Here is a 27,239-nt window from a genome sequence, read left to right as displayed (position 1 = left end):
AAAATTAAAATTTAATATTTAAATTTTTAAAATTTTTATAATATTGCTACATGTAATTTATAAAACAAACTAAAATTAAGCAAAAAAAAAACAAGAAGGGCAATCCTATCATTTTACATTACTGAAATCAAATTCATCTGACATGTCTATGAACCAAACAAAATATGGAATTGGATTCCAATTCCTGACAGATTCCAATTCCTTCATAGATTTCAATTCCTTCATAAATTTCAATTCCCTCAGAAACATTCTGGCGAACTAAACACCACCTTATAGTTTTTGTTTTGTGAGTGCATGTGGTTGAGATGGAAAGAGGACCTGGCAGAATCCGCTACTCCGGTCATCGATAGCAAGCTGAAAGCTCTAGCACGAAACACTTCGAGTGAGGTGGGAGAACAAGGATGCCTTCATCCTGAAATGGATTCAACCATCGTATATAAGACACTAATAAGTTATCTTTGTTGCTCATTCGGCAAGTTGTTGCAAGTACCTTAAGAAGATCCGTAAGAGCAACACGTAATTCGGTTTGCACGGAGTGACAAAAATCGATGTTTTCGTCCGGTGCTCTAATGGCATCCCATATATGCTCGGATAGTCCAGGACCGAACTTAGGATTCACTGTAGTGATCCATTCAGCACGGTTGTTCTTCAATTCATACATGTGAAATATAAACGAAGTTTAGGAGTTGATACAAGTAACACTGTTCATCTAGCATGATCCCGAAACGATATGAGGATCAGTTAAAAGTTCCGACCGGGATGCTTTGCACCTTTGAAAAAATCGCATCGAGCTTGAAAGGGCGGCCAATGACGGAATATTATACACTTGATCTTCTTATTGTAACACCCTAGTCCAATTAGACCCGAAGATCCATGAATTACAATGTTACATGAGACTACTGAAATAATTACCCGAACTTTTTCTTTAAAACTGCTTGTAAATCTCTGGATTTTAGACATCCATAATATAATAAAAACATAGAAATAAATTGGTTTACAATTAATGAGGAACTCCCAAAATACATCCACAAAATAATACAAAATACTGAATTTCAAAAGAGTTACGACATAATACATAACAAGGTCTTTAACAGTACATGCCCTCTAAAGATGGCTCAAGACGTACTCTTAAAGGTCTCTGGAAATCTGCTCTACTCACTGGAATATCTAATGACGATAGCTCCCCACAATCTGCCCTTAAGAACTTGCGCACGGAAACACATTTCGAACACTGGGCTTACGAGCTTAGTGCCTTACTAAAACCTGTACTACACTATATTCATTCACTAAATGAAATGACAAGTGAAACATGTCTGAATATACAACTACTAGACTGTTAATCTGTGGTTGGCATCATGGTGCGACTAAGAGATTCTGCATCTCGGAGCTCGTACACCCCTAGCATTGCCGAAACACCATCGGGTACTCCTGGGTGATATCCAAAATTCTGCATCAGAACTATACCCACTGACTTACTTCGTCGAGTCTTGGGGCATCTGGCGCCCAGTCGGATGCTAAAGTGTCGTGGCACTAACTTTCGTATTTCTGCTAAAAGGAACTCTGGTGTCCTGATCGTTTCCCGAGTGTCAAACAAGACTAGTTTTATGTAAGCCTAGTTATTTTTGTTTCTACTGTTCTGATATTAATTATTGTTCTTGCTTGAAGTCTTATTTGAAGATATAATAAAATGTTGGGGTACCTCGAGTATAATTCCCTTAAAAACTGACATTTTTGTCCAAAACATACTGAAAGTATCTATACTAGCCCAAGAATATCGATACTCCTTCAAAAGTTTCAATACTTTATATAAGTACTGATACTTTTAAACACTCTGTTCTGCCTAATTTCAAAACTTTCTGGGAGTTTCGAAACTATGACCCAAAGTATTGATACTCTTGCCCAGAAACTCATGAGTTTATCTGAGAAGAAGAACAAGTTTTGGTATTATCCCTCTAGTATCAAAACTCAACCTACAGAGAGTATAAAATAAGTGCAAAAACTCATATTCTACTATTCAAAGAACTTAGTGAGGTCCTCAAACTTTATTAATGTTTTATGAAGATACAAAAGAGCATCAATAGGGCTTTAAACATATTAATAGGGCTTTAAACACATTTATAACTCTAAAACATGAAATTGACCATGGGGATGCTTTAAGCTTATGCAACCTGCCAAATTTCATCTAAATGACTTACATATGGTATAATTGAGTTAAGAGTGAGTTACCTTTGATGCTATATTGCTGGAAATGCCAAAGACTCAGCTCAAAGTAGACTTTTCCTTCCCCTTAGCTTTGGAGCCTTCTCCAACCTTTTGCACTAAACAAAACCAAATGCAAGAGTTACTAACAATTGCTAGGGTTTAAGGAGGGTTTTAAAACACTTCCTAAGGCTAGAAATATCTGAAAAATGGGTTGGAACCATCTAGTTTCTTAAACCCTTCTAAAACTCTTTTTACAACCATGGCCAAAACTTGATCTTAAGATCTCAAATGAAAGCTCAAGAGGTGTTGATTTTGGTTCTTACCTTGGTTTGATGAAATAGACTGAAACTAAACCAAAGCCTCCACCTTTGCTCAAGAGAAGGATAAGAAGAGGAAGAAAACTTGGGAGAAGAAGACAAATGTGAAGAAAAAGAGAAGTTGAATTCAGACAATGATATCACCGAATTTTAATGAAAATCAACTTTATGTTTTAACAAGGGTATAATCATTTCTTTGGTCCCTTCAATTCTGATTGCAGATTAAAAACACCCTTTTTTTATTTACTATTGGGCTTACCTCAAGCCCAAATCCTATAATTTGGGTCAATGCTTCCTACAAGCTAAGGAATTAAAGGCCTATTTCGGGTTAGTCCAATACTTCTAACCTGAGATTCGGGGCTTTACGATTCTCCTTGGGCATGAAATGCTACAAACTTGGTACTTTTTTTACATAGTCTCCAAGATTTATATGCTTTAGAATTTGACCTGCATTGGCAAAAATGAGTTTTTGCAGGGTGAAATTCTCCTATAACAGAAGCCAATAGTTTGGTTAGTACCTCCAAAATGCTTCTCAACCGATCTTACGAGAACTTGAGTTGTTCGATCACTCGGAATGCTGACAATCCGAAGCAATCTTCGGGAAAAATAATCTGATTAGGTGCGACAGGGTCCATGTTCGGTAAATGCAGCAGCACACGTCTGACTCGATTTAGAACAACGGGATCTCTAGCAAACCAACATATATTCACTCATGTGAGATGTACTTGTATGGTTTATCAGAACTGAAATCTCTCTCGGACATTTCATAGAAAGATATGACATTAAGACGCTTTAATCAGATGCTTACCGACAATGTCGAAACTCTGTGACATCGGATAACACCGGAAGTGCTAACGACATCATGTGAAGGCCTAAACCCGAGAATCCCACAATAAGATGCCGGAACTTTCACACTTCCTCCGGTGTCAGTTCCTATGTTAGAAACCAAAATCACTTAAAAAACAGCTCTGGAGAAAAATAAAGAAAACCGATCCCTGTTTAAGAAGAACACACACCTAGGGAGAAGTCGACGAGCCCTGCGCCTACCGCAACAGCAGAGCCACTGGAAGATCCTCCAAGTACTCTATCAGGCGCTCATGGATTTGTAGGAGTGCCATAATGTATATTTTCCCCATTTATACTGATAAAAGTAAACAGTTACTCACATATGGTGAAGACATGTAAATAGATTCTAATGCTAACCTGTATGACATTTCATCCATGCCAGTCCTGCCAACACAAGTGGCACCGCCCATCAAGACATCGACAACAGTCGGTGCCGTCGATTCCGAAGCCGAATGAGTCCTTTTCCAGTCAGGGTTTCCAAAGCCAGTGACATGTCCCTCCACATCAAACCTATTCACAAGTTTTCAAGTTCTAAAGCCACCCATAGAGCATAAAAAGGTATGGGAAAAGGTCATATAACCATTAAAGAACTTCTAAACTAGAAGCATGCTTTGAATTATCCTGTAACCATTGTTAAAAAAAAGATGGAAGATTGAAAAAAAGATGGCTTACATTTCTTTAACAGCAAAAGTGAGACCACTAAGGGGAAGTTGCTGAGACGAAGAATTTGGTTGGAGAATAAATTTCTCCATGAATGCTCCATATTCCATGCTTGTTTCTCCACTTTCTGAATTGTTTCACAGTCGGATAAGTGAAAGTTTGGCCAAGGAAAGAACTGCCCTCACTTTGAAGACAAGTGGTAAACTAGGTTGCCTTGTCAGCACAATATTATTTTATCAGTATAATGACTCTTTTACCCCTTTTGTCTCTTTTAGCTGGCTTTTGTCCCTTTCTCAAGTAGTCAATGGACAAGAAAAAGGTTTTCAAAGAAATAAGTGAAAGCTGCACCAATCTGCTGCTATATGAGAACATTTTACTTGGCAGGTTTTCAACTATATACTAGTCTACATGCTTTGATTTTACTAGGTAAAACCAACTGTGGCCACTATATTCATGATTAATTCTTTTCTTCCAGGGCTGTAATTCCTTTGGTGGCTTTCTTCTTTCGGCTGGATTTTGCTTGTGCTATTTAGCCCAACAACACCAGGGGTACAACCAAAAGTGCAAGCAAATCCAGCCGCGTCGGATGTATATGATGTTCCTGTGGCAATTTCCCTAGTGGCAGAACATGGTTCAGATGCATTCTCTCTGAATCTTGTTGGGACTTTATATGACACCCTCCAAGAAGAAACTAGACAGCTGAAAGAATAAAGTATGTCTTTGATAAGTTATCTGGCCTAGAAATAACCGTAGCGGTGAATCCGCGTAATAATATAGGTAATGGCTTAATGCTGCAATATATGATGCAGAACACATGAGAAACTGCTACTCTGTATAATATATAGTTTTAAGTTTGGACACTGCTTTTAAGCTATTGGACACAAAACTTGTTCCTGCAATTTTGTTTTTCCTAGAACCGCTTAAGTATGCACTACAACCAGCTGAAACAAACAGAGACAATAAACCACCATATAACAAAGACCGCCGAGCCTTCGTCCCCATGCTATCCAGCATTTTGAAATATGCATCTCTCCATGATTTCTTAAACAGCAATGGCCCTGCAATACTCCAAAATGCAACGATGAATCCCAGCGCCGCACTCATGTAAAACAAAAACCAATCAACTTCAAGTCAACCCTCTGATCCATCACTATTTCCAGCATCACCACGTTTCTCAGCATTTATGGTGCAGTTATCTGTAACTGGAGGCAAAGGTTGTTACCAGCAAAATTTGATGCATTGAAACTTTGGAGTTGAGTGCCTGTCAGAATCTCCCCCGTTAAACTGTTGTATGCCACGTTCAAGTAACTCAAGTACGTCAATTTCAATATACTTGCAGGGATTGCACCAGAGAGTTGGTCCAGATAGATAATTATCGGCTAAATGAAGAGTTCCCAAGCTCTTTGGTTCCTCCATCTTGCAGCACAACATGTTGGGAAATAAACGAGTAACAAGTAATTTCCTTATAGACATATTAGTGAGAATACAAAATAAAAGCGGAAAAAATAATACCCGAAAAATTGATAACGGAGTTCAGGCAATTGTGCTTACGTCTCCGGACTGCTGCAGATCTTTTACTAAAGAAAAAATTACAGGTGTTTACAAAACACACTTGAGAGAGAAATGGAAAATTTTGTGATGATTTTGAAGCTAAGTGAGCTAGGGTATTTATAGTTGAAGCTTAGGAACTAATCTTTGAAAATACCCTAAAGTTCAATAACTAATTTTGAGATATACCCTTCTCACTTTCAAATATAGCTGCACCGAAAATTGAAAATTTTCTGTGCATTTAATTTGCACTTTCGGCAGCTCCCTTTCTATGACCTTGCAGCCTCTTTCTTCACACTGGCGGTGCCCACCCCTTTGACTTTTCTTCCAACAATCTCCCACTTGAAACTGATTTTAATCTGTCTTCACACCTTGATCATGCAGCAGCATTTCTGGTCTTGTTATTCTAGCATGCCAACTGAAGCTGAACACAACTTCAGTTTGTCCGTAGTCACCGTCTTTGTCAATATTTCTGCCGAATTTTGAGCTCCACTAATCTTTTCAAGTTTCAAAATCCCATCTTCCAAAAGAGACCGGATAAAATGATATCTCAATTGTATATGCTTCGTTATGGAATGAAAAGACGGATTCTTCGCTAGATGAATAGCACTTTGACTGTCGCAATACAAGACATTGTTTTCTTATTTCTTGCCTAACTCTTCTAAGAAACTTTGGAGCCAAACCATCTCCTTGCTGGCTTCCGTAACAGCGACATATTCTGCTTCAGTTGTGGAGAGAGCAACTATCTTCTGTAGTTGAGAAACCCAACTCACTACGGTTCTCCTAAAGTATAGACATACCCTATAGTGTTTCTTCTGATGTCAACATTTCCGGCTAAGTCAGCATCTACATAGCCTGTCAGTATCGTATCCACCTTTGAAACAAAGTGCTTTGTTTGTAGTACCCCGCAGATATATGAGTATCCATTTGATTGCTTCCCAGTGTACTTTGCCCGGATTATTCATGTACCTGCTAACAGCTCCCACTGCATGAGCAATATCTGGTCTAGTACAAACCATGTCATACATCAGACTTCCAATTGCTGAGGCATACGACACTTTCACCATGTGTGCACGTTCTTCCTCCGTCTTTGGTGACTGTTCTTTGGAGAGTCTGAAATGAACACCTAAAGGTGTACTTACTGGTTTAGCATGTTGCATCTTGCCTGTGATAACATCAAAGTCCCCGACTTTGTGTCTCTCTTAATCCTCATCTTAAGAATCTGCTTTGCAGCGCCCAGATCCTTCATAGCAAACTGCTTCGACAAATTTTGCTTCAAGTTTATAATCTCTTGCATGTCTGAGCCTGCAACGAGCATGTCATCAACATACAACAATAAAATAATGAAGCTATTGTCGAACCTCTTGATGTAGCAACAATGATCTTCTTGGCATCTGGTAAAACCACTGCTACTCATGAAACTATCGAACTTCTTGTACCATTGTCTAGGAGCTTGTTTTAAACCAACAAGCTCTTCTTCAACCTGCATACCAGTTTTTTCTTGCCTGCCTCTATGAAGCCTTCTGGCTGTCTCATATAGATTTCTTCCTCCAAATCTCCATGAAGAAAGCTGTTTTTACATCTAACTGCTCAAGATGTAAATTCTCTGCAGCTATAATTTTCAACACCAGTCTGATTGTAGACAGTTTTACGACTGGAGAGAAAATTTCATTGTAGTCAATACCTTCTTTTTGCTGAAAGCCTTTGACAACCAATCTTGCTTTGTAGCGTTTACTCCCATCGTGCTCTTCTTTGATCCTGTAAATCCACTTGTTGTGGAGCGCTTTCTTGCCTGGTGGTAATTCAGCTAATTCCCATGTCTGATTTGACATAAGCGAGTCCATCTCATCTTTCATGGAAGATCCCACTTGACTGAATCCTCCACTTGCATTGCTTCATCATAGCACTCTGGTTCACCATTGTCAGTCAACAACAAGTAGTGCAAATAAGGAGAATACCGTTGGGTTGGTTTAGGAATTCGGGAGGAGCGTCTCAGTTCTGGTGTGCCTGGTTCTTCTTGAACTGCTTCAGGATTGATCTGAACATCATTTCTAGAAATCTCCTCGAACTCAACAAATTCCTTTGTTTCAGCTTTGGTATTGGAGCTGCTTGATTCTACAGTTGACCTATCTTTGTACATCACATTCTCATTGAAAATGACATCTCTGCTTCTGATGATCTTCCGATTTTCATAGTCCCAAAACTGGTAACCGAACTCATCACCGACATAACCAACAAAGGCACATTTGTTGGACTTAGCATCAAGTTTACTTCTTTCAGCAGAGTCTATGTGTACATAAGAAATACAACCAAACACTCTTAAGTGTGAAAGGTTTATTTCTTTCTTGCTCCAAACTTCCTCTGGTATTATGCCATCCAAAGGAACTGAGGGCCCACGGTTGATCAGGTAAGCTGCAGTGTTGATAGCTTCAGCCCATAGAAATTTGGGTAATCCGGCATGTATCCTCATGCTTCTGGCACGTTCATTCAGAGTTCTGTTCATGCACTTTGCTACGCCATTCTGCTGCGGTGTCATGGGAACTGTTGCCTCCATCTTGATCCCATTGTTTGCGCAGAAATCTCTGAATCTCCTATTTTTGTACTCTCCTCCATTGTCAGACCTCAACCGCTTAACTTTCAGACCATTCTCATTTTCCACCATGGCCTTCCATTTTCTGAAGGTATCAAAGACTTCTGATTTCTTCTTCAGAAAATAAACTCACACTTCCTTGTAGAATCATCGATGAAGGTGACATAATATAATGAGCCTGCAAGAGATGGTCCCCATACATCAGTATGAACCAACTCTAACTTTTCAGCCTTGGGTGTCTTACCATTCTTTGCAAAGCTGACTTTCTTTTGTTTGCCAAAGATGCAATCCTCGCATAGTCCGACATCTACATTCTTTAGATCCGACAGCTTCCCTTTTGATAAAAGTGTCTTCATCCCTTTCTCGCTCATATGACCAAGCCTTTGGTGCCATAGGTTTGATTTTCCATCAGCATCTGCGGCTGCAATGATATTCTCTAAATTTGAAGTTACATAGAGAGTACCAGTCTTCTTACCACGAGCAATGACGAGTGCTCCTTTGGTAATCTTCCATTCACAGCCTGAAAAGGTTGTACTATAACCTTCTCCATCAAACTGTCCTATAGAAATCAGATTTCTTTTGAGGCCAGGAATATGTCTCACTCCTGTCAGCTTCCAGGTTGTTTGGTTTGGCAGCTTTAGTCGGATGTCTCCTTTTCCGACGATCTTCAAGGTTTCATTATCAGCTAGATGAACCTTCCCAAAATCACCACTGACATAGTTCTCCATGATTTCTCGGCATGGGGTGGAGTGGAAAGATGCCCCTGAATCCAAGATCCATGATTAAATCAGACTGTTGACGCTTAGAATCATGTCATCACCTGTCTCCTCTGTCATGTTTGTAGATTCCTGTGCGCCGGTATCTTTCTTCAGTGCTCGACAATCCCTTTTAAAGTGACCATTCTTGCCACAATTATAACAGGTAAAATCTTTTTTCCCGTTCTTGATTTTCCCCGTCTGGATTTCGATATGCCACAATTTGAATTTCTTTCTGAAGTTCTCCCTCTGGACTCCGTGTGCAAGGCTGAGGAGGTTGATGCTTCACCCGATTATCTCCGTCGAATTTCTTCGCTCAGTACCAGATCCCGAACATCATCGAATTTCAATTTACTATTTCCCGACGAGCTGCTAACTGCTGTAACAGTAGCATTCCAACTGTCTGGTAGAGATGATAAGAGAATTAAAGCTCAAACTTCATCATCGAATTCAATTTCCACGGAACTCAATTGGGTTGTGATTGTGTTGAGTTCATTCAGGTGTTGAGCCACTGATGCCCATTCCGTCATCCGCAAATTGAATAATCGCCTCATCAAATGAACTTTGTTTGAGGCCGATGGCTTCTCATACATACTGGAGAGAGTCGCCATAAGATCCGCCGTGGTCTTTTCCTTTGCTATGTTGAAAGCAACATTTTGGGACAACGTCAGTCGGATAACTCCGAGGGCTTGTCGGTCGAGAAGAGCTCAGTCTTCATTTTTCATGCCATCTGGTTGCTTTCCTGAGAGGGGTTGATATAGATTTTTCTGGTACATAAAATCTTCGATCTGCATCTTCCAAAAGCCAAAGTTCGCACCATCGAACTTTTCAATTTTCACCTTCCCTTCGTTTACAGCCATCGCTCCCACTTGAATCTGGCTTCTTCAGATCGTTTCTGACAATTTGTACGAACCACCGTGTATTATAACACCTTCGTCGACAAATTCGTATCGCCGACAAAATTTTACTATTCATGAAATTTACTATTTACGTGAATAGTAATGAATAGCAACCTCGCAAAAAATTGACAAAATTCACAACCCAAAAGCTCTGATACCAGTTGTTGGGAAATAAACGAGTAACAAGTAATTTTCCTATAGTCAGATTAGTGAGAATACAAAATAAAAGCGGAAAAAATAATACCCGAAAAATTGATAACGGAGTTCATGCAATTGTGCTTACGTCTCCGGACTGCTGTAGATCTTTTACTAAAGAGAAAAATTACAGGTGTTTACAAAACACACTTGAGAGAGAACTGGAAAAATTTTGGGATGATTTTGAAGCTAAGTGAGCTAGGGTATTTATAAGTTGAAGCTTAGGGACTAATCTTTGAAAATACCATAAAGTTCAATGACTAATTTTGAGATATACCCTTCTCACTTTCAAATATAGCTGCACCGAAAATTGAAAATTTTCTGTGCATTTAATTTGCACTTTCGGCAGCCTTTATATGACTTTGCAGCCTCTTTCTTCACACAGACGGTGCCCACCCCTTTGACTTTCTTCCAATACAACAAGGGTGACATCGACTCTGAAAATGAATTGTTCGAAAGATCTAACGTTCCGACATTGGATGGCAAACAGGGTAATGAACCCTGGAGGAAATTAGAGCTCAGATCAATGGATGATGCATAACCAGCTGGAGGATTTGTGTTGAGAATTGAGCAACTTTCCCTTGTATTTGATTGTGAGAAATATTCATATAAAAGAACTGAGATGACAAGTTCCAAAACCAGTCAGGAATTGTATCAACGATCCCTGCATCGGATTTATCCAGAAACAGAAAATCCTTCTGGGAACGTAGCCAACGGGGAAATCTCGGCCCTAAATTCCATGATGACGAAGCTATAGTCCTGAGTTGGAAAGGTAGAACCCAACCAACCAGGACTCACTTTCAAATTCAGTCCAGGATTTCCCGAAGCCTGAAGTAACCTCAATCTCGTGACATTAGAGAAATGAACCTCAGTAACCACACTCTCTAACATATTATCACCACTCAATCGAGATCTTTCGAAAGGCTTGCCTGGGGCGGCCTTATCATAATCCGGATGATGGCGATTTCCGAGATGAAGCTGAACGACACGACCGGTTACATTGTCACATACAAGTCCATTCCAGTCACAACAGTTGCCCCCACTGCTGCTCCAAGACGCAAGCCGGTCTGCGGAATCTATCAGGTCTTGTTTGAACCTCAGAAGAGCTTGTCTCTCACTTTCAAGACAAGCAGCTTCCGAGATCACATTGCAAATGCTAATAACTAGAAAACTCAAGTAAAACAACTCTAAGAACACAACAGTTCCAGCTTTCTTGGAATCGTCCATGATCATGCAAAATGAACCAAAAGAGGAGTCGGTGAATTTGTCTTGTTCATCTTCAAGGTAATTCATATTCAAGTATCCTGCATTAGAGGTGCAGCATGAAAAGACTCTTTCTAGTTTTAATTTATTTATTATATCATTTTACGTATGAAACCTTACATGGAAAATACTTTCATATCATATCTCTTTTCCTTGTTACTGACAACAATGTTTAAGAATTCTTTAATGGGAGGAGGACTCTGACAATTACATAAAAATTATAATAGTCAGAGAGTCCTTCCATTGAAGAATTTCAACACCCCATGAGATGACATGGCAAATTATGAGATGACATGGCAAATTATATTAGTACAAAAACTAAAGAAATTGCTGCTTAAAGTCATAATTAATTTGTGATCGAAGAATGCATGAGCAACGGTTGAAGCAAAGTTGAATACCTAAAAAAAACGGCAAATAAGTATTTCATATCTTTAGAACTGAAATTTTATTAAAATTAACTAAACAAAAAATGATGCCTAAAAAACGAAGAATCTGATGCATAAAACAACCTCGAAATCCTAATAAAATCGCGAGCAGTGTCGGTGAAAAAATATATTTCGTGCAAAGATTATACTACAAATTTCATCCACCGCCCGAAAAGCATCACAACAATATTTATCAATCTGTATGGAATCATCATATTTTGGTTTTGCTCTCCAAATCTTTTCAAAACACCCGATGTCATAACTCTCCATCGAACACCAACACCGCTTATCTCTTCTCACAATATAATGGTAATCTTTTGGTACTTGGCAAATGCTCAAAGGAGTCGACGGAGTTGAACTGACCACAACTGGTGGTGGTGGTGCTTAAATGGATGGATTTGGTTTAACCATTGTTCGTAGATTTTGGGCTTTGGGTTTGGTTTAGTCGCTGATGGTGGTGGTGGCATGGACGAACTTGGTTTAACCATCGTTGGTGGATTTTGGGGTTGTGGGTTTAGTTTAGTCACTGATAGTGGTGGTATGGATGGATTTGATTTAACTATTGTTGGTGAATTTTGGGAATGTGGGTTTGATTTAGTCACTGATGATGGTGGTGGCATGTACGGATTTGGTTTAACCATGGTTGGTGGATTTTGGGGACGAATTTGATTTAACCATTATTGGTAGATTTTGGGACTGAGTTTAGTTTAGTCACTGATGGTGGTGGTGACATGGACGAATTTGGTTTAATCATTGTTGGTGGATTTTGGGTTGTGGGTTTGGTTTAGTCATTGATGGTGGTGGTATAGACGTATTTGGTTTAACCATTGGTTTGGCTTAGTTACTACTGGTGGTGGTGATAGTGGTATGAACGGATTTGGTTTAACCATTTTTGGTGGATTTTGGGGCTATGGGTTTGTTTTATTAACTGGTGGTGATGGTGGTGGTGACGATAGTAATGATGGTAGTAATAACGATAACAATGGAGGTGACGATGACAATAACAATAACGGTGATTGCAATAGGTTAACATGGGATGGTGGAGACGATGGCCGACAAGCACAAAAACAATAAGTAAAAAATGATTAATTTTGTATGATTGTATAGTAGTAAGCGTAACAAGGTGACACAATTACAAGCAGCACGATTTGATTGTGCTTCCCCTAGATGTAAACAACACCAAAGCTAACAACTTAATAATTAAACCTAAACCTCCCTCCATCTTTTTCTTTTCACTTCTCACACTCCCCTTTTATTTCAATATTATTTTATTTTAATTTGTAAACGCTTAATATACAGAAAGTACAAAATGTACTCTATCTAAAATGTTCTCTCTTTTTTAATTTTTAAATTGACTATTTTAAGTTAGGTTTAAGATAACAATTTCATTATCACTCCTTTATTTTAAAATTTCAATTAAATTTCTCATTTCACTACCTATATAATTTTTTGTATAATATTTTTTAAATAAATATCAGTAACCAGTTTAAGTATAATTATATTATTTTGTGTTTTAACAATTAAGTTTAAATATGTATTTTTAATGATAATTATGTGGTAAGCGAATGATCTTATGTGATAATTTACAAAATTTCAATTTTGTTTAGTTATTTGAATAACTTTTTAGATTTTTTTTAATTGATAGTTAAAATAAGTTGTTTGAGATTTTACTAAATTTAATTTTTTAAATTTAAATATAATTTATTAAGAAATTATTCAAAATATGATAATTTTTAATATATTTAAAATGACGACTAAGACAAATTTTAAGGAAATATTTTAAATAATAATTACGAAAGGATAATATAAATTCTCACGGTATAATTTCAACCTTTGTATAACTAATAAAACCTTAACTATAAATGTTTATGCATTGAAAATAATAAAAATATTTAGAATTAATTTCATTTTAATTTGTTTTGGCACAAATTTCGTACTTTCAATTTTGAGTCTCTTTACCACCTCTACAATGGTTCCCAAATCTTGTCATTGAAAGCGGAGGAATCCACTTTTCTATAGTTTTCAAATTGTGATATAATAGAATCTTTTCTCAGTCTCAAATAATCTTATTATCATGTTAATGTTAACGTCAAGTTACACAACTGTCAGTTTTTTAAAGGAAATGCACGAATTTAAAAAATAATAAATAGTTGGATGACAATTTTATAATTTTTAATAGTTGGTGGACTTAATAAAGTAACATTCTTTAATCGAATGGTCATTTTATAATTTTTAATAGCAGATGGACTTAATGACTGTTTGTGTACTTTACCCTAAGAAATTAGCTTAATCATCAAGCATCAAAAAGAAACCCAAATACAATTAACCAGAAACTAAAATGAATACATGTGGAAGATTACCAGGAACCTTATTCTCTCCCATTTTCTGGTGGAAATAATATTTTATGTGGCAATTTGCAGAATGTAATCTGAATTAAATTCTGATTCTTCATAATCTTGCAAGGAAGAAGATAATTAGGAGAAATTAATAAATATCCCTTCTCTATTAAAGCTTGGCCCTGCTATAAATATCAGATCAGGAAGGCGCAAAGAAAAACATATATTCTTCTATAGAGAGGTTGGGGTCTCCCTGTCCTATACTTCCATATCTCCTCCTATGGATTCTCTCAATGTCGATAAAAGGTGCAGAAGGAAAGGGGGCAAAAAGAAAGAAGATTGGTCACCTAACGATCCACCTGTGGATCCTATCAATGTCGACCAAGTGATGACGATTTTTAAACGCTTTGACCTTGATCGAAATGGTCGCCTCAGTAAGGAAGAGCTCAAGAAAGCCTCCAGCAGCCTTGGTTTACGTTTCCAAGGACGGCGAGCACTTAGAGCAGGACTTCATCATGCTGACGCAAATAACAACGGGCTTATAAGCGAGGAGGAGCAAGACACTCAGGTTAAATATGCAACAGAACGTAGCTATGAAATTAAGATGTACTAAGCTTCAGTTTGGTCTATACTTTTGGTGTCAACTTATCGGTATGGTTTAAGTTTACTTTGTATGTCAACTGTAATGATGTCTACTAGCTTTTTCTGCTACCAATAATACACCTTGTATGAAGGGGTGTGAGTTTTTGTATCCCATGGAACAAGATTTCCAGATTCCAACAGTCCTAAATGAATAAAATTGGAAGGGATTTCAAGTGTTCTAATCCACGACCCCGAAGATCTCGTTGATTCGTAGTTAATGATAAAAGTCTCAGATTGATCATGTATCAATTTGGCCACAACCATGGAAAAACAGAGTTTGTAAATTTTGCAACTTACAAATCGAGTCGGGTAGCTTCTTGATGTTGGGACAGTAATAAAAGTCGAGAGACACCGATCCATTTCGGCAATACCTCGAATGTAGACCTCGAAAGATAAAGAAAGCATCGGCAACCGTTGGAACCTCCCTGTGCTAGTGCCTTGGGCCATCATGTCTCTGGACAAGATGAAAATCTTTTTTCAATGCAGCAATCTCATGAAATATCTATTCTAAGTTCTTTAACCTTACGGACCATCTTAAATTGAAAAGCAAGCTTCCTGGATGCTTCGATTTTGAACTCATCTTATACATCTTCGGGAATTTTTTTGTCCCCGTACCCATCCCTTACGAATCCCTGCGGGTTTCGGTTAATCCTCATCCAAAAAAAAATAAACAAACATTTTTACAACACCTAAAACTAGTAAGATATATTAATTGTCTTAAATTGATATTATCTATAATATGAAAGTTTCAAACGTCAATATTCATCTAACACCTAATGTATATGTACAATCTTAACATTTTTCAATCTTAACAAATCAATGTATATTAAATGAGAAAAAAATATAAACTTCAATTTTAGTTCATTTGAGATGTAACAATGGCAACACGTAATCTCACAGATATTTTTCGGGGATCCCCACGATTAGTCACACGGATACGGTTCGGTTATCCCCACGGTTCAGATATAGCAAACCATGTCCCCATCCCCATTTGAGCTTCGGGGATATAACTTCCCCATCCCCATCCCCGTGGATGAAGATTTCAGTTATTTCTCATCATGTGGTTCGGATCCCCACAATTTTCGGTTTTCCCCCCACCCGATTGCCACCCCTAGAACTCGTCACTTTGATGTGACGAGTTTCATAAACATTGTAGAAAATATCGTAGATCTCAAAATAAACTTCTACTTCCACATTCTCTCAAATAATTTACCCATTTACTTCACTAGGACAGAAAAAAACCAGCTGTTAATAAGTTATCAAACTCTTCCTTATAAAGATCATGGAGCTATACCAATCATGTTATCTTTCACAATGTTGATATTATCTTGAAACAATTAATATCAATATCTTAATACGTGGGTTCAATATTTTCTGTTTTTTAGATAGAAATTATTCAAAAAATAAATACCATCTTCCTTATCTTGATAAGATCATAATTATAAAGACTACGAGAATGACGGAGCAATGCAGACCAACTAAATAGCAAGTCCGGTGGTGCCACCGGAAACCGGACCACACATGAATGTGGTCACAAGCTATACTCGTTAAAATATTCAAATTCAACTCATTATTATTAATTGTTTAGCATGAATGGTTGTTTGTATAACTTGAAATACATTAAAAAAATATAATCAAAATTATTTTTTTTAAAAGGACAATTTATGTAATCGTAAATGATATTAGAAAATAAAACATCTGAAATACAAGAAAGAAAATTATAGACATAATATAAGGTATAGAAATAGATAAAGCAAAGCGAACCAAGTCGTGGACAACTACATTAGCAAATCAACAAATGCATTTGATTCGAATGTGGCAATGGACATAAAAGAATTGATGGGCTTCGACTAGGTGGAACCCAAAAACAAACATATCAAGCTACTAAGAGGTCAGTTGATGCATCACATTTGCGACATCGCTTCCAATACAAATATGAGGATGATTCAAATCGGTTGTTTTACGGATATTGCAAGTGATAACAACCGTCTCGATGATGTCAGTGTCGTATGAACCTGAAATGAGGATAGCATGACATGCATCACTAAACCATGATGATCGCGAACAAGTATTTCAACTGTTGGACTCCCGATAGATGCATGCATGTGCATTATCTGTCGAGAGTTCAATGACTGACATATTTATTTGTAATCATCATGGTATAATGGTGATGTGTTATGCTGAATAAAAATAAAAATTATTGACAAAAATGATTGTAAAAAGAACATCCCATATTGGAACTTTGATATTGTTTAAGCAAGTATTGAGTTCGAGATCTTGTGTAAGTATTGAGTTCGAGGTCTTGTGTATATAGAAAATCTATGTTGGGAGACTCATTTACTCAAATCAGGTGTACGACAAATCGATCTAAACTAATCAGGACAAAATTCTGAGAATTAAGAGAGGGAAAAAACACTTGTGATTAGTAATACAACTCACAATTGGAAGCTTTGTAATCTTTAAATAAGAAATAACCGAATGCACATTGGATAAATACTCCATGGAATTGTTAATAAGTTATCAAACTCTTCCATATAAAGATCATGAGCTATACCAATCATGTTATCTTTTACAAAGTTGATATTATCCTGAGATAATTAATATCAATATGAGTTTGATATTTATTAGGAGTAAAATTATTTTTCTCTTTTTCTTAAATAAAAACTATTTAAAATAAATAAATATCAAAATATTTATCTTAATAAGATAATAATTATAAAGATAAAAAACTTGTTCAAGTTTTAATAAAGCATCGTATTTTAAAACATAACAATAAATAAAAAAATTAAATTATCATATAGACCTACATAAAATTAAAAACAAATACAAATACAAATAAATTGTTGGTTTTTTGGCAAAGTCCCACATTGGTTGTGTATAAGGAGGAGGGGAAATTCTTTTGTTATAAATAGAGCCCTCCTCCACCTTAGTTAAGCATCCCACAAATATAAGTCTTCTTCATTATTAAAGGCTATTTGTACTCTTTCTCTTTTTGTAATATTTTCTCTATTAGTGAAATTATTTTAGTAGTGTTCGAGGACATAGGCATAATTTTGGTCGAACCTCATTAATTTTTGGTGTTCTTTTATGTCTATTTAATAGCTATTGTTGGGTATAGTTGTTAATTATTATCCTATTAAAATTACTTGTCTTGGTAGTTCTGTCTAAGGAAAGTGGGTTTTAAGAGGGACCATTGCGACCCCTCCTCTTTCTTGGGAATCTACCTTAGGTTGATTTTTAGTACAATCGTTTTCACACTAGTCACCTAGATAATAGTTTTCAAGGTGAATTTGTTATTATTGGTGGAAATTAACCCGAATTCCACAACAATTGGTATCGGAGCTCTTGGTTTATTTTAGTATGCTCTGTGGTTGCAGCTTAGGCTGATCTTCCACATCAGAAAAAATTTCCTTGGGGTAATTTACATTCCACATTGACATCTATTAAATAGAATTTATAGCAAAAACGACATACTACACAAAAACATCCGCAAGAAATGCTGTGACAAATGTTAGATTTGCAGTGGAGATTTTTTATGGCACCGGTCATTTCGGCATATGGCAAAGTGAGGTTCTAGATGCCCTATTTTAGCATGGTCTAGACATTGCTATTGAAGAAGAGAAACCAGATAATGTTGAGGAGAAAGAATGGAAGATGACCAATAGATTGACATGTGGTACTATTCGATCGTGTCTTTCTAGAAAGCAGAAATATGCATTTTCTAAGGAAACTTCTGCAAGTAAATTGTGGAAGGCACTGGAGGAGAAATTTTTGAAGAAAAGCGGTCAGAACAAGCTCTACATGAAAAAGAGATTGTTCCGCTTCAACTATGTACCAGGTACCACTATGAATGATCACATTACTAGCTTTAATCAGCTGGTGACTGATTTGATGAATATGGGCGTGACTTTTGAAGACGAATATCTAGCTCTGATGTTGATGGGATCACTTCCTGATGAGTTTGAGTATCTTGAAACTACTCTACTTCATAGGAAGGTTGATGTGTCTCTCAGTGAAGTAATTGCTTCCTTGTATAGTTATGAATTGAGAGAAAAAGACAAACAAGAAAACACAAGTGTCGAAGAAGAAGCTCTTGTTGTTAGAGGTCGTTCGAAGAGTCAGAATAAATGAAGAAGAGTGAGATCGAAGTCAAAGTCCAGATTGAGCAAAGATGAATGTGCCTTTTGTCGAGAAAAAAGGCACTGGAAGAAAAAATGTCCCAGGCTAAAGAATAAAGGCAAACCTGAAAGGGTAAAGGTTGTCTCAGAATCAAATGTGGCCGAGTATGACTATGCAGATTCAGATTTCGCATTCGCTGCTACGTCATTAACCAGCTATTCCAGTTCATGGTTGTTAGATTCAACTTGTAGCCACCATATGACCCCCAATAGAGAATGGTTCTTTGATTTTAAAGAACTAAAAGGTAGAATTATCTATACAGCAAATAATTCCCCTCTTGACACACTTGGGATTTGTTCAATTCGCTTAAGGAATCAGGATGGATCAATCAGAACCTTAACATGTGTCTATTATGTACCAGATTTAATGAGAAATCTCATCTCTGTGGGAACCTTAGAGTCAAACGGTTTAGAAGTGAGGGCAAAAGATGGGATTATGAGGATTATCACTGGTGCACTGGTGATAATGAAGGGAATCCGGAAAAGAAACAATGCGTATTACTTTCTGGGTAGTACAATTGTTGGGACAGCAGTAGTGACAGCTTCTACTGATGAACAGGAGTCAGAAGCAACCAGGTTATGGCATATGCGCTTGGGGCATGTTGGTGAAAAATCCTTGAAATTGCTGATAGATCAAGGATTATTGAAGGGTGCTCGGGCTTGTAAATTAGCTTTTGTGAGCATTGCATCAAAGGGAAGAAGACAATGGTGAAATTTGGAACAGTAATCCATGATACTAAAGGTATTTTGGATTATGTTCATTCAGATATATAGGGGCCTTCCAAGACAACTTCATTGGGAGGAACACACTATTATGTCACCTTTGTTGATGATTTTTCCCGGAGAGTTTGGGTGTATACAATGAAGACAAATGATGAGGTGCTAGGATTTTTCCTTAAATGGAAAAAGATGGTGGAGACTCAAACAGGCAAAAAAATCAAACGTCTCCGAACAAACAATGGTATAGAGTACAAAAATGATCCATTTCTAAAAGTCTGTGAAGAAGAAGGTATTGTCAGGCACTTCACTGTCAGAAATACACCACAACAGAATGGGGTGGCAGAGCGTATGAACCAGACATTAGTGGAAAAGGTTCGGTGTATGTTGTCTAATGCTGGGATAAGCAAAGAATTTTGGGCTGAGGCTTTGGTCTATGCTTGTCACCTTGTCAACCGCTTACCATCGACTGCTATTGGTGGTAAAACACCATTAGAGATATGGTTTGGAGAACCTGCTACAGATTATAATTCTTTACATGTGTTTGGTTCCACTACATACTACCATGTTAAGGAGTCAAAGTTGGATCCAAGAACAAAGAATGTGATCTTTATGGGGATCACCTCTGGTGTGAAAGGCTATTATCTTTGGTGTCCAGAAACAAAGAAAATAATCTTCAGCAGGGATGTTACCTTTGATGAAACCATGTTGAGAAAAGTGACTTCAGAAAAATTGGACCAGACAGATGAAACTCCCAAACAAGTGGAGTTTGAAGAAAGCAGAATTGACCCAGCCAGTAAAGAAACTGATGTTGACTCTCCTATGGTAGAAGAAGAGTCAGATGAAGAAGAGGTTCAGACCCAAGAACCTCCACAGCAACATGAATCATTTGCACTCAAAAAGGAAAAGAGGACCATTAGACAACCTGCTCGTTATGCTGATATGGTCTCTTTTGCATCACCAATTACAATTGATGGCGTTCCTGCCACTTTTAATGAAGCAGTCCAAAGTTCAGAACATAAAAAGTGGAGGATCGCCATGAATGAAGAAATGCAATCCCTTCAAAAGAATCAAACGTGGAAACTAGCTAGTCTTCCGAAAGAAAAGAAGGCAATTGGGTGCAAGTGGGTATATGCAAAGAAAGATGGATTTCCTGACAAGAATAACATCCGCTACAAAGCAAGATTGGTGGCTAAAGGCTACGCTCAAACGGAGGGAGTTGATTATAATGAAGTATTTTCTCCAGTTGTAAAACATTCCTCCATCAGAATTTTGTTGGCTTTGGTAGCGCAGTTGGATTTGGAACTAGTTCAGATGGATGTAAAAATTGCATTTTTACATGGAAACTTGGATGAGGAAATCTACTGACTCAGCCAGATGGATTCAAAGTTGCTGAAAAAGAAAAGATGGTGTGCAAATTAGAAAAATTGTTGTACGTTTGAAGCAATCTCCAAGGCAGTGGTACAAGCGATTTGACAAGTTTATGATAGGGCAGAAGTACACAAGAAACAAATATGATCATTGTGTGTATTTACGCAAGCTACAAGACGGATCTCATATATATCTTCTTCTTTATGTTGATGATATGCTGATAGCTTCCAGGAGTCAGACATAAATTGCGAAACTAAAGACTCAATTGAACAGGGAGTTTGAGATGAAGGATCTTGGTGAAGCGGAGAAGATTCTAGGCATGGAGATATCAAGGGATAAGAAATTCGGGATACTTTGTTTGTCTCAGAAAGAATATCTGAGGAAGTTACTAAATGTTTTGGCATGAATGAGAAGTCAAAGCCAGTTAGTACACCTCTTGCTCCTCATTTCAAGCTCGGTGCATCCATGTCACCTAAGGATGATGCAGAACGGGAATACATGTCAAAAGTTCCTTACGCAAGTGTTGTTGGTAGCTTGATGTATGCAATGGTGTGTACGAGACCCGATATTTCACAGGCAGTTGGGGTTGTGAGCAGGTATATGCATGATCCTGGAAAGGAGCATTGGCAAGCTGTGAAATGGATTCTGCGGTATATTCTGAACACCGTAGATGTTGGTTTGGTCTTTCAGCAGGACAAACAAGATGGTCAGTGTGTAGTTGGGTATTGTGATTCAGACTATGCTGGTGATTTGGACAAGCATCAATCAACTATTATTTATGTGTTTACATTTGCAAAGGCACCAGTCAGTTGAAAGTCCACCTTACAGTCAACAGTGGCTTTGTCTACTACAGAGGCAGAGTATATGGCAGTTACAGAGGCTGTGAAGGAGGCAATTTGGCTTCAAGGGTTTCTTGGTGAATTGGGAATGGAACAGAAGCACATCAAAGTGCACTGTGACAATCAGAGTGCTATTAATTTAGCAAAGAACCAGGTTTACCATACAAGGACGAAGCACATCGATGTGAGAATCCTGCTGATATGTTGACAAAAGTGGTAACTGCGGTCAAGTTTAAACATTGTTTAGACTTGGTCAATATTGTTACAAATTGAAAGATGAATTTGCAGACATTACTGAAGATTGGATTTTTTAGAGATGTGTGTGAAATTTTCCAAGGTGGAGATTTGTTGGTTTTTTGGCAAAGTCCCACGTTGTTTTTTGGTAAAGTCTCACATTGGTTGTGTATAAGGATGAGAAATTCTTTTGTTATAAATAGATGCCTCATCCTCCTTAGTTAAGCATCCCACAAATATAAGCCTTCTTCACTATTAAAGGTTATTGTACTCTTTCTCTCTTTGTAATATTTTCTCTATTAGTGAAATATTATTTTAATAGTGTTCGAGGACATAGGCATAATTTTGGCCGAACCTCGTTAAATTTTGGTGTTCCTTTTATGTCTATTTAATAGATATTGTCAGGTATAGTTGTTGTTAATTATTATCCTATTAAAATTACTTGTTTTGGTAGTTTTGTCTAAGAAAAGTGGGTTTTAAGAGGGATCATAGTGACCCCTCATCTTTCCTGAAAATCTACCTTGGAGTGATTTTTAGTACAATAGTTTTCACACTAGTCACCTAAATAATAGTTTTCAAGGTGAATTTATTATTATTGGTGGAAATTAACCCGAATTCCACAACATAAATGAAATCAATAAAACATTTCATCTAATCATTATAATTTATAAATATTGTTGAATTGAATACATTTTTCAATTTTTTAGGGGAAATAAGAATTCATCGTCATATATTTGCGGTTCATTCATTAAAATTTAAAATGTTCCTTAAAGAGAGGAAAGCTTACACTGTTAACACGCTCTGAACAGAGCCCAAAGAGACAAAGATCAAGAGAAACAAAAATCTTTGGAAACACAATCCGTACGAGCACAAAAGGGAAAGAAATATAATAAATGAGATACTTCAACAGTCGACAACATTTTGAAAATTAAGGACAAATTTAAGAGTAGTTGATAGTAATTATCTCTTAAAAATTTTAAATTATTATATATTTTAATATTTTATGTATTTTTAATTAATACTTTTTTTTATTTCTTAAAATTTTATAAGTTTATATTTCTTAAAATTTTATAAATTTTCTCTTTTTAACATAAAATTCTAGTTTCGTCCATGCTGAAAACCTACAAAAAAAAAATGATTTAGTATAAAAATAAGTGTTCAAATTATGTCTCTAAAAATATTTTAGTGTCTAAATAATTTTTCACTAAAAATAAGTGTCTAAAGTTTTCTCAGTTATACTTTTATATGTCCACCATCTATATTTTAATTTTTTTAATAATAAAAATATTATTTTTAATTGAAATAGTTTATTTACAAAAAAAACCCCACTTTTTTTACTGAAATTATAAAAAACTCTAAAAACTAAAATCTCTCATTTCAACCCCATTATCAACCGTTATCAGCCATCTCCGACCACCATCATCATCGTCGAACGATCACCCACCCATCGTCATCCACTCATTGATCAATCGTCGTCTTTATCGTGACAAAAAAATCTTAAATCTAACCCCCAAAATTCAAATCCCTAATTCACAATTTCAACTTCCTAATCCAAACGATGATGGTTACTACTAGCCGGTCAACGACCTATTGAAGTGGGCAGAGGAAAGGGGAAAGGGCAAGGGGGAGAGGGGAGAGGGAACACGCGAGGCTACAGTTTGGTTGTTTTTTTATGTAAAAAATATTTTTATTTTTTTAATTTTTAAAAAAATCAAAATTATACATGACATGTGTCACTTAACAAAGATATTTAATGGTTGTTAAAGTTCAGACATCTAAATATAATTTTTGAAATATTAAACACATATTTTTAACGAAAATTTATTTAGACACTGAAACATTTTTCGATGCATAATTTAGACACTTATTTTTATATTAAGAAAAAAAAATTGAAAACAAGATGAGGAGATCAATCACCCTATAGACGTTTCCATCCTACATATTCGTCCTTCTCTTGAGAGCTCCATGACAAGTGAGAGTTTCGTGTCCACCATTTTAAATCACAGTCCATTTACCTGTGTAAATGATCTTACACCTTTTGGGCATTCACATTCTAAATATCTACACGTAACAAATTGTCATATTCTTAGTTCATCATTATGCAGTATACCAGCCAAGCATCTAAGATCACGTTTGTTTACTTCATACACACACTTAGACCCATAATCACAATATGGGTATAAGAGAAAACATTACTAAATTCAAAAAATCAAAGAAATTTGTGATTTCGGAGATACGATTTGAACCGATCTTTAACAAAATTTATTCTAAACTTGAAGAACGCTGATTTTTTAAATAGTTATTTTAATTTTTATGTATTTAAAAAGAAATTAAAAGATATATTGTGTCAAGTATTTATATTGATAGGATTTTTGAATAATAAAGATTTAATAAATTATTTTAAATTAAGATTAATTGGATATAATGTGTAAGTATTGAATACCATTTATATTAAATCAACAGTCATACCTTAGGATTAGAGATGCATTTTAATATGAAATCAATAGATTCCAATTAGACATGATCTGATAGTTAGATTTAAAAAAAAAGGTTCAGGTCAGGTTCTGCTTCAAGTAGAGGATGAAAAAATACTGACCAGACCCGAGGGTAACAGTGTAATTTCATTAAATTAATGTATGAATAATTATTATAATACCTCTTATCTCTATTTTTTAATTAAGTATTTATTTTATACCGAGTCGTGCCAAGTCAGATTTATACTCTAAATATTTGAGTCGAGTCGATGTTAGGTGGAATATATATTTTTTTTTTGAGTAAGATTGAGTATATGATAATATCTTCCAATTCGGGTTGAATTAACAAAAAAATCCGGTCTAATCCGACCGGATACCAACCCTACTTAGGATAGATCAACAAAACTGAAATGAAACGTAGATTGAATATAATTTTAAAGAAAAAATAATTAAATAATCAAAACAAAAATACAGAAATAAGTGTATGATCAGAAAAATAGTTTCCCTTCAACCTAACTCTTAAGTTTGAGACAGTCTTCATTCCTTTGGTTTTAACGTTTTCTTGTGCAGGCTTTGGAATCTCATTCCAGTAAGGCTAGAAGCTGAAGCTTTATTCTTATTTTCTTGGCCAAAATATAATACAAGCTGAGTGAGAGAATTTCCCTCTTTCCAATGACTACTACTTCAGCTCCGATATTTCCGGCGAATACGCCGATCCCGATTGATCTATTCGTTTCCAAGAAGCACCCTGGCCTCCCACGTGGCGTCATAGAATTCACGGATTATTCCGAGAATATCGTTTACAGGGTCAACCGTCAATTCCCCAAATCATCTTCAAACGGCAAGGCGGTTCTCCTTGATTCCGCGGGAAATCCTCTGTTCTCTCTCTACCCTCATCATGTTAGTTTCTCAATCTATGCAAATTCATCAAAATGATTTTATTTTATTAATTTGTTTTTTTTTCTTTAACTTTGGTTGATTAGAAAGTACTCCTTAGGAGTTAGATGATTAGATCTGGTCGTCGTTGTTGAGTTTTGTCTCATTTCCTACATGTAAATGCTTATATATGTTTCCTGATTCAAGGATGGGTCGTGGCAAGGTTTTAAGGGCGATGAAGGTGACAAGGATCTGATATTCAAAGTCCAGAGGATAGTGACCAAGTTAACAAGAACTGAGCTGGAGGTATTTCTTGTTGCTGAAAATCAAGGACAAGGAGAGCTAACTTGTGATTTCAAGGTCATAGGCTGCCATTTCCAAAGATCTTGCACCATCTACAAAGGCGATTCCATTGTGGCTCAGGTATAATCTTTAATTCACTCTCGTTCCAGTTTTCAAACTAAGGCGTCAATGAACCGAATCAATTACTACTACTTGACTGATATTAGCTCCAGATGCTTCCTCGGGATACTTTTTCTAAGTCCTTTTTAGCACTTTAAATGGTTTCTCTTCAGAACCATATTTATAGCTATGGATGTGTGTCGTCCTATGTCCAAGTTTGTTATAGGTTTCCTACATAGGAGATCATTGAGATATAATGAAATAGTTTGTTCATAGAATCAAATTCCTTTATCATCTTCTGTATTCGGATTAGAAACTTGTCTCACATGTGGGATATAGGATTCTTGTTGATGGTCTTCTGTAGAGCTACGAGAGTTGACATCATGGGATGCACTCCGATACTCAAGTTAGCAATTATAGGATCCATTTTGCTTTCCTTGATACTCGGCAGTTGCCACTTCCATTCTCTTTTGATTTGTGTTCCATTTAGTTAAGGGGTATAACAAAACAATTGCTGGTTCCTTAATCGTTGTTATAGGCCCCTACTTGAATTATGTTACTGGTTCATACACTATAGGTTCTTTTTCATACTTTCTTTGTAGTTGTAGTGCTGCACATTTTTGCATTCTAATTCAATGCTTTCACTAATGCAGACCAGTCTTATGCACAAACTACGTCAGATTTATGTTAGTAGAAGCAAATTTCAACTGACCATTTTTCCTGGCTCAGTAGATCCTTCTTTGGTTGTTGCACTTGTGGCAATATTCTTGTTTAGTGGTCCCAAGAAATTCCGAGTTCTGGATAAATTTCCCATATCTGTATGAAGTTGGAAAAAGTTAGGAAATAACTCAAACAAATGGAAACTGTTGGCAAACCCAAAACTGGTGGGGGAGGTTGGTTAGATAATTAGATATCTCTTTTAGACAGTTTAATATTCTGTTGTGATGGCGTTGAGTTTCTGGGGATCATGCAGATAACTGCAAGTATTATTTCTCAAAAATCAGGATGGAGAGGGAGATGACAGCCGTGATGAAAGTGTGTGATTGTGGGCAACTTGCCAAAATTGTGGGAGGGTGGCGTGAAGAGACTGTATGGTGGAAGGTAATACAAAAGCTGTTTCTATGGAGGGCAATTGTTTCAGTTAGATGGATATAGGCCCCCTTATTATTTGTGTTGTTCAAGTAAGTCTATCATTCATAGCAAAACAAAGTGTTACAGCAGAGATAGCAACTCAACAGGTGGTTGCTGAATCCACAAATGAGGGCCTTGCCTCTCGCTCATTTTCTTGGCAACCCAGTCCTCTGGTTTGTTCTGTTCCCTAAAGACATGACAACAACTCAGGTCACTATATTTTGAGACAGAAGAACATTGCCAACTATGGACACAATCTCCGAAGTTTTGCATCCGTTTCCATTGATGGCTTTTATTAATGCTTCTCAGTCTGACTCTAAGATTACATTCTGCCATCCT

At 36.6% G+C, this 27,239-nt stretch overlaps 1 protein-coding gene and 1 pseudogene across 4 annotated transcripts; one reads left to right on the top strand and one right to left on the bottom strand.

Annotated features, from left to right (window-relative positions):
- LOC120148218 overlaps positions 1-19,886 on the bottom strand; it is a 21,208-nt pseudogene extending 1,322 nt beyond the window's left edge.
- LOC120148221 (protein LURP-one-related 7-like) lies at positions 10,880-27,239 on the top strand. 4 transcript variants are annotated; one of them, XM_039161392.1, is made up of 5 exons: positions 10,880-10,883; positions 14,179-14,186; positions 25,158-25,391; positions 25,575-25,790; positions 26,774-27,239. In XM_039161392.1, the coding sequence occupies exons 3-5, from the start codon at positions 25,164-25,166 to the stop codon at positions 26,810-26,812; spliced, it is 483 nt and encodes a 160-aa protein (XP_039017323.1). In that variant the 5' UTR covers positions 10,880-10,883; positions 14,179-14,186; positions 25,158-25,163; the 3' UTR covers positions 26,813-27,239. The 4 variants fall into 4 exon arrangements, with proteins under 4 accessions (XP_039017323.1, XP_039017321.1, XP_039017319.1 ...); XM_039161390.1 differs by having other exon boundaries at positions 26,743-27,239; XM_039161388.1 differs by lacking the exon at positions 26,774-27,239 and adding an exon at positions 26,423-26,638.

This window comes from Hibiscus syriacus, unplaced genomic scaffold (assembly GCF_006381635.1).
Source record: "Hibiscus syriacus cultivar Baekdansim isolate YM2019G1 unplaced genomic scaffold, ASM638163v2 tig00110954_pilon, whole genome shotgun sequence".
NCBI classification, from domain to species: Eukaryota; Viridiplantae; Streptophyta; class Magnoliopsida; order Malvales; family Malvaceae; genus Hibiscus; species Hibiscus syriacus.
This window is presented reverse-complemented; position numbering and strand designations above follow the sequence as displayed.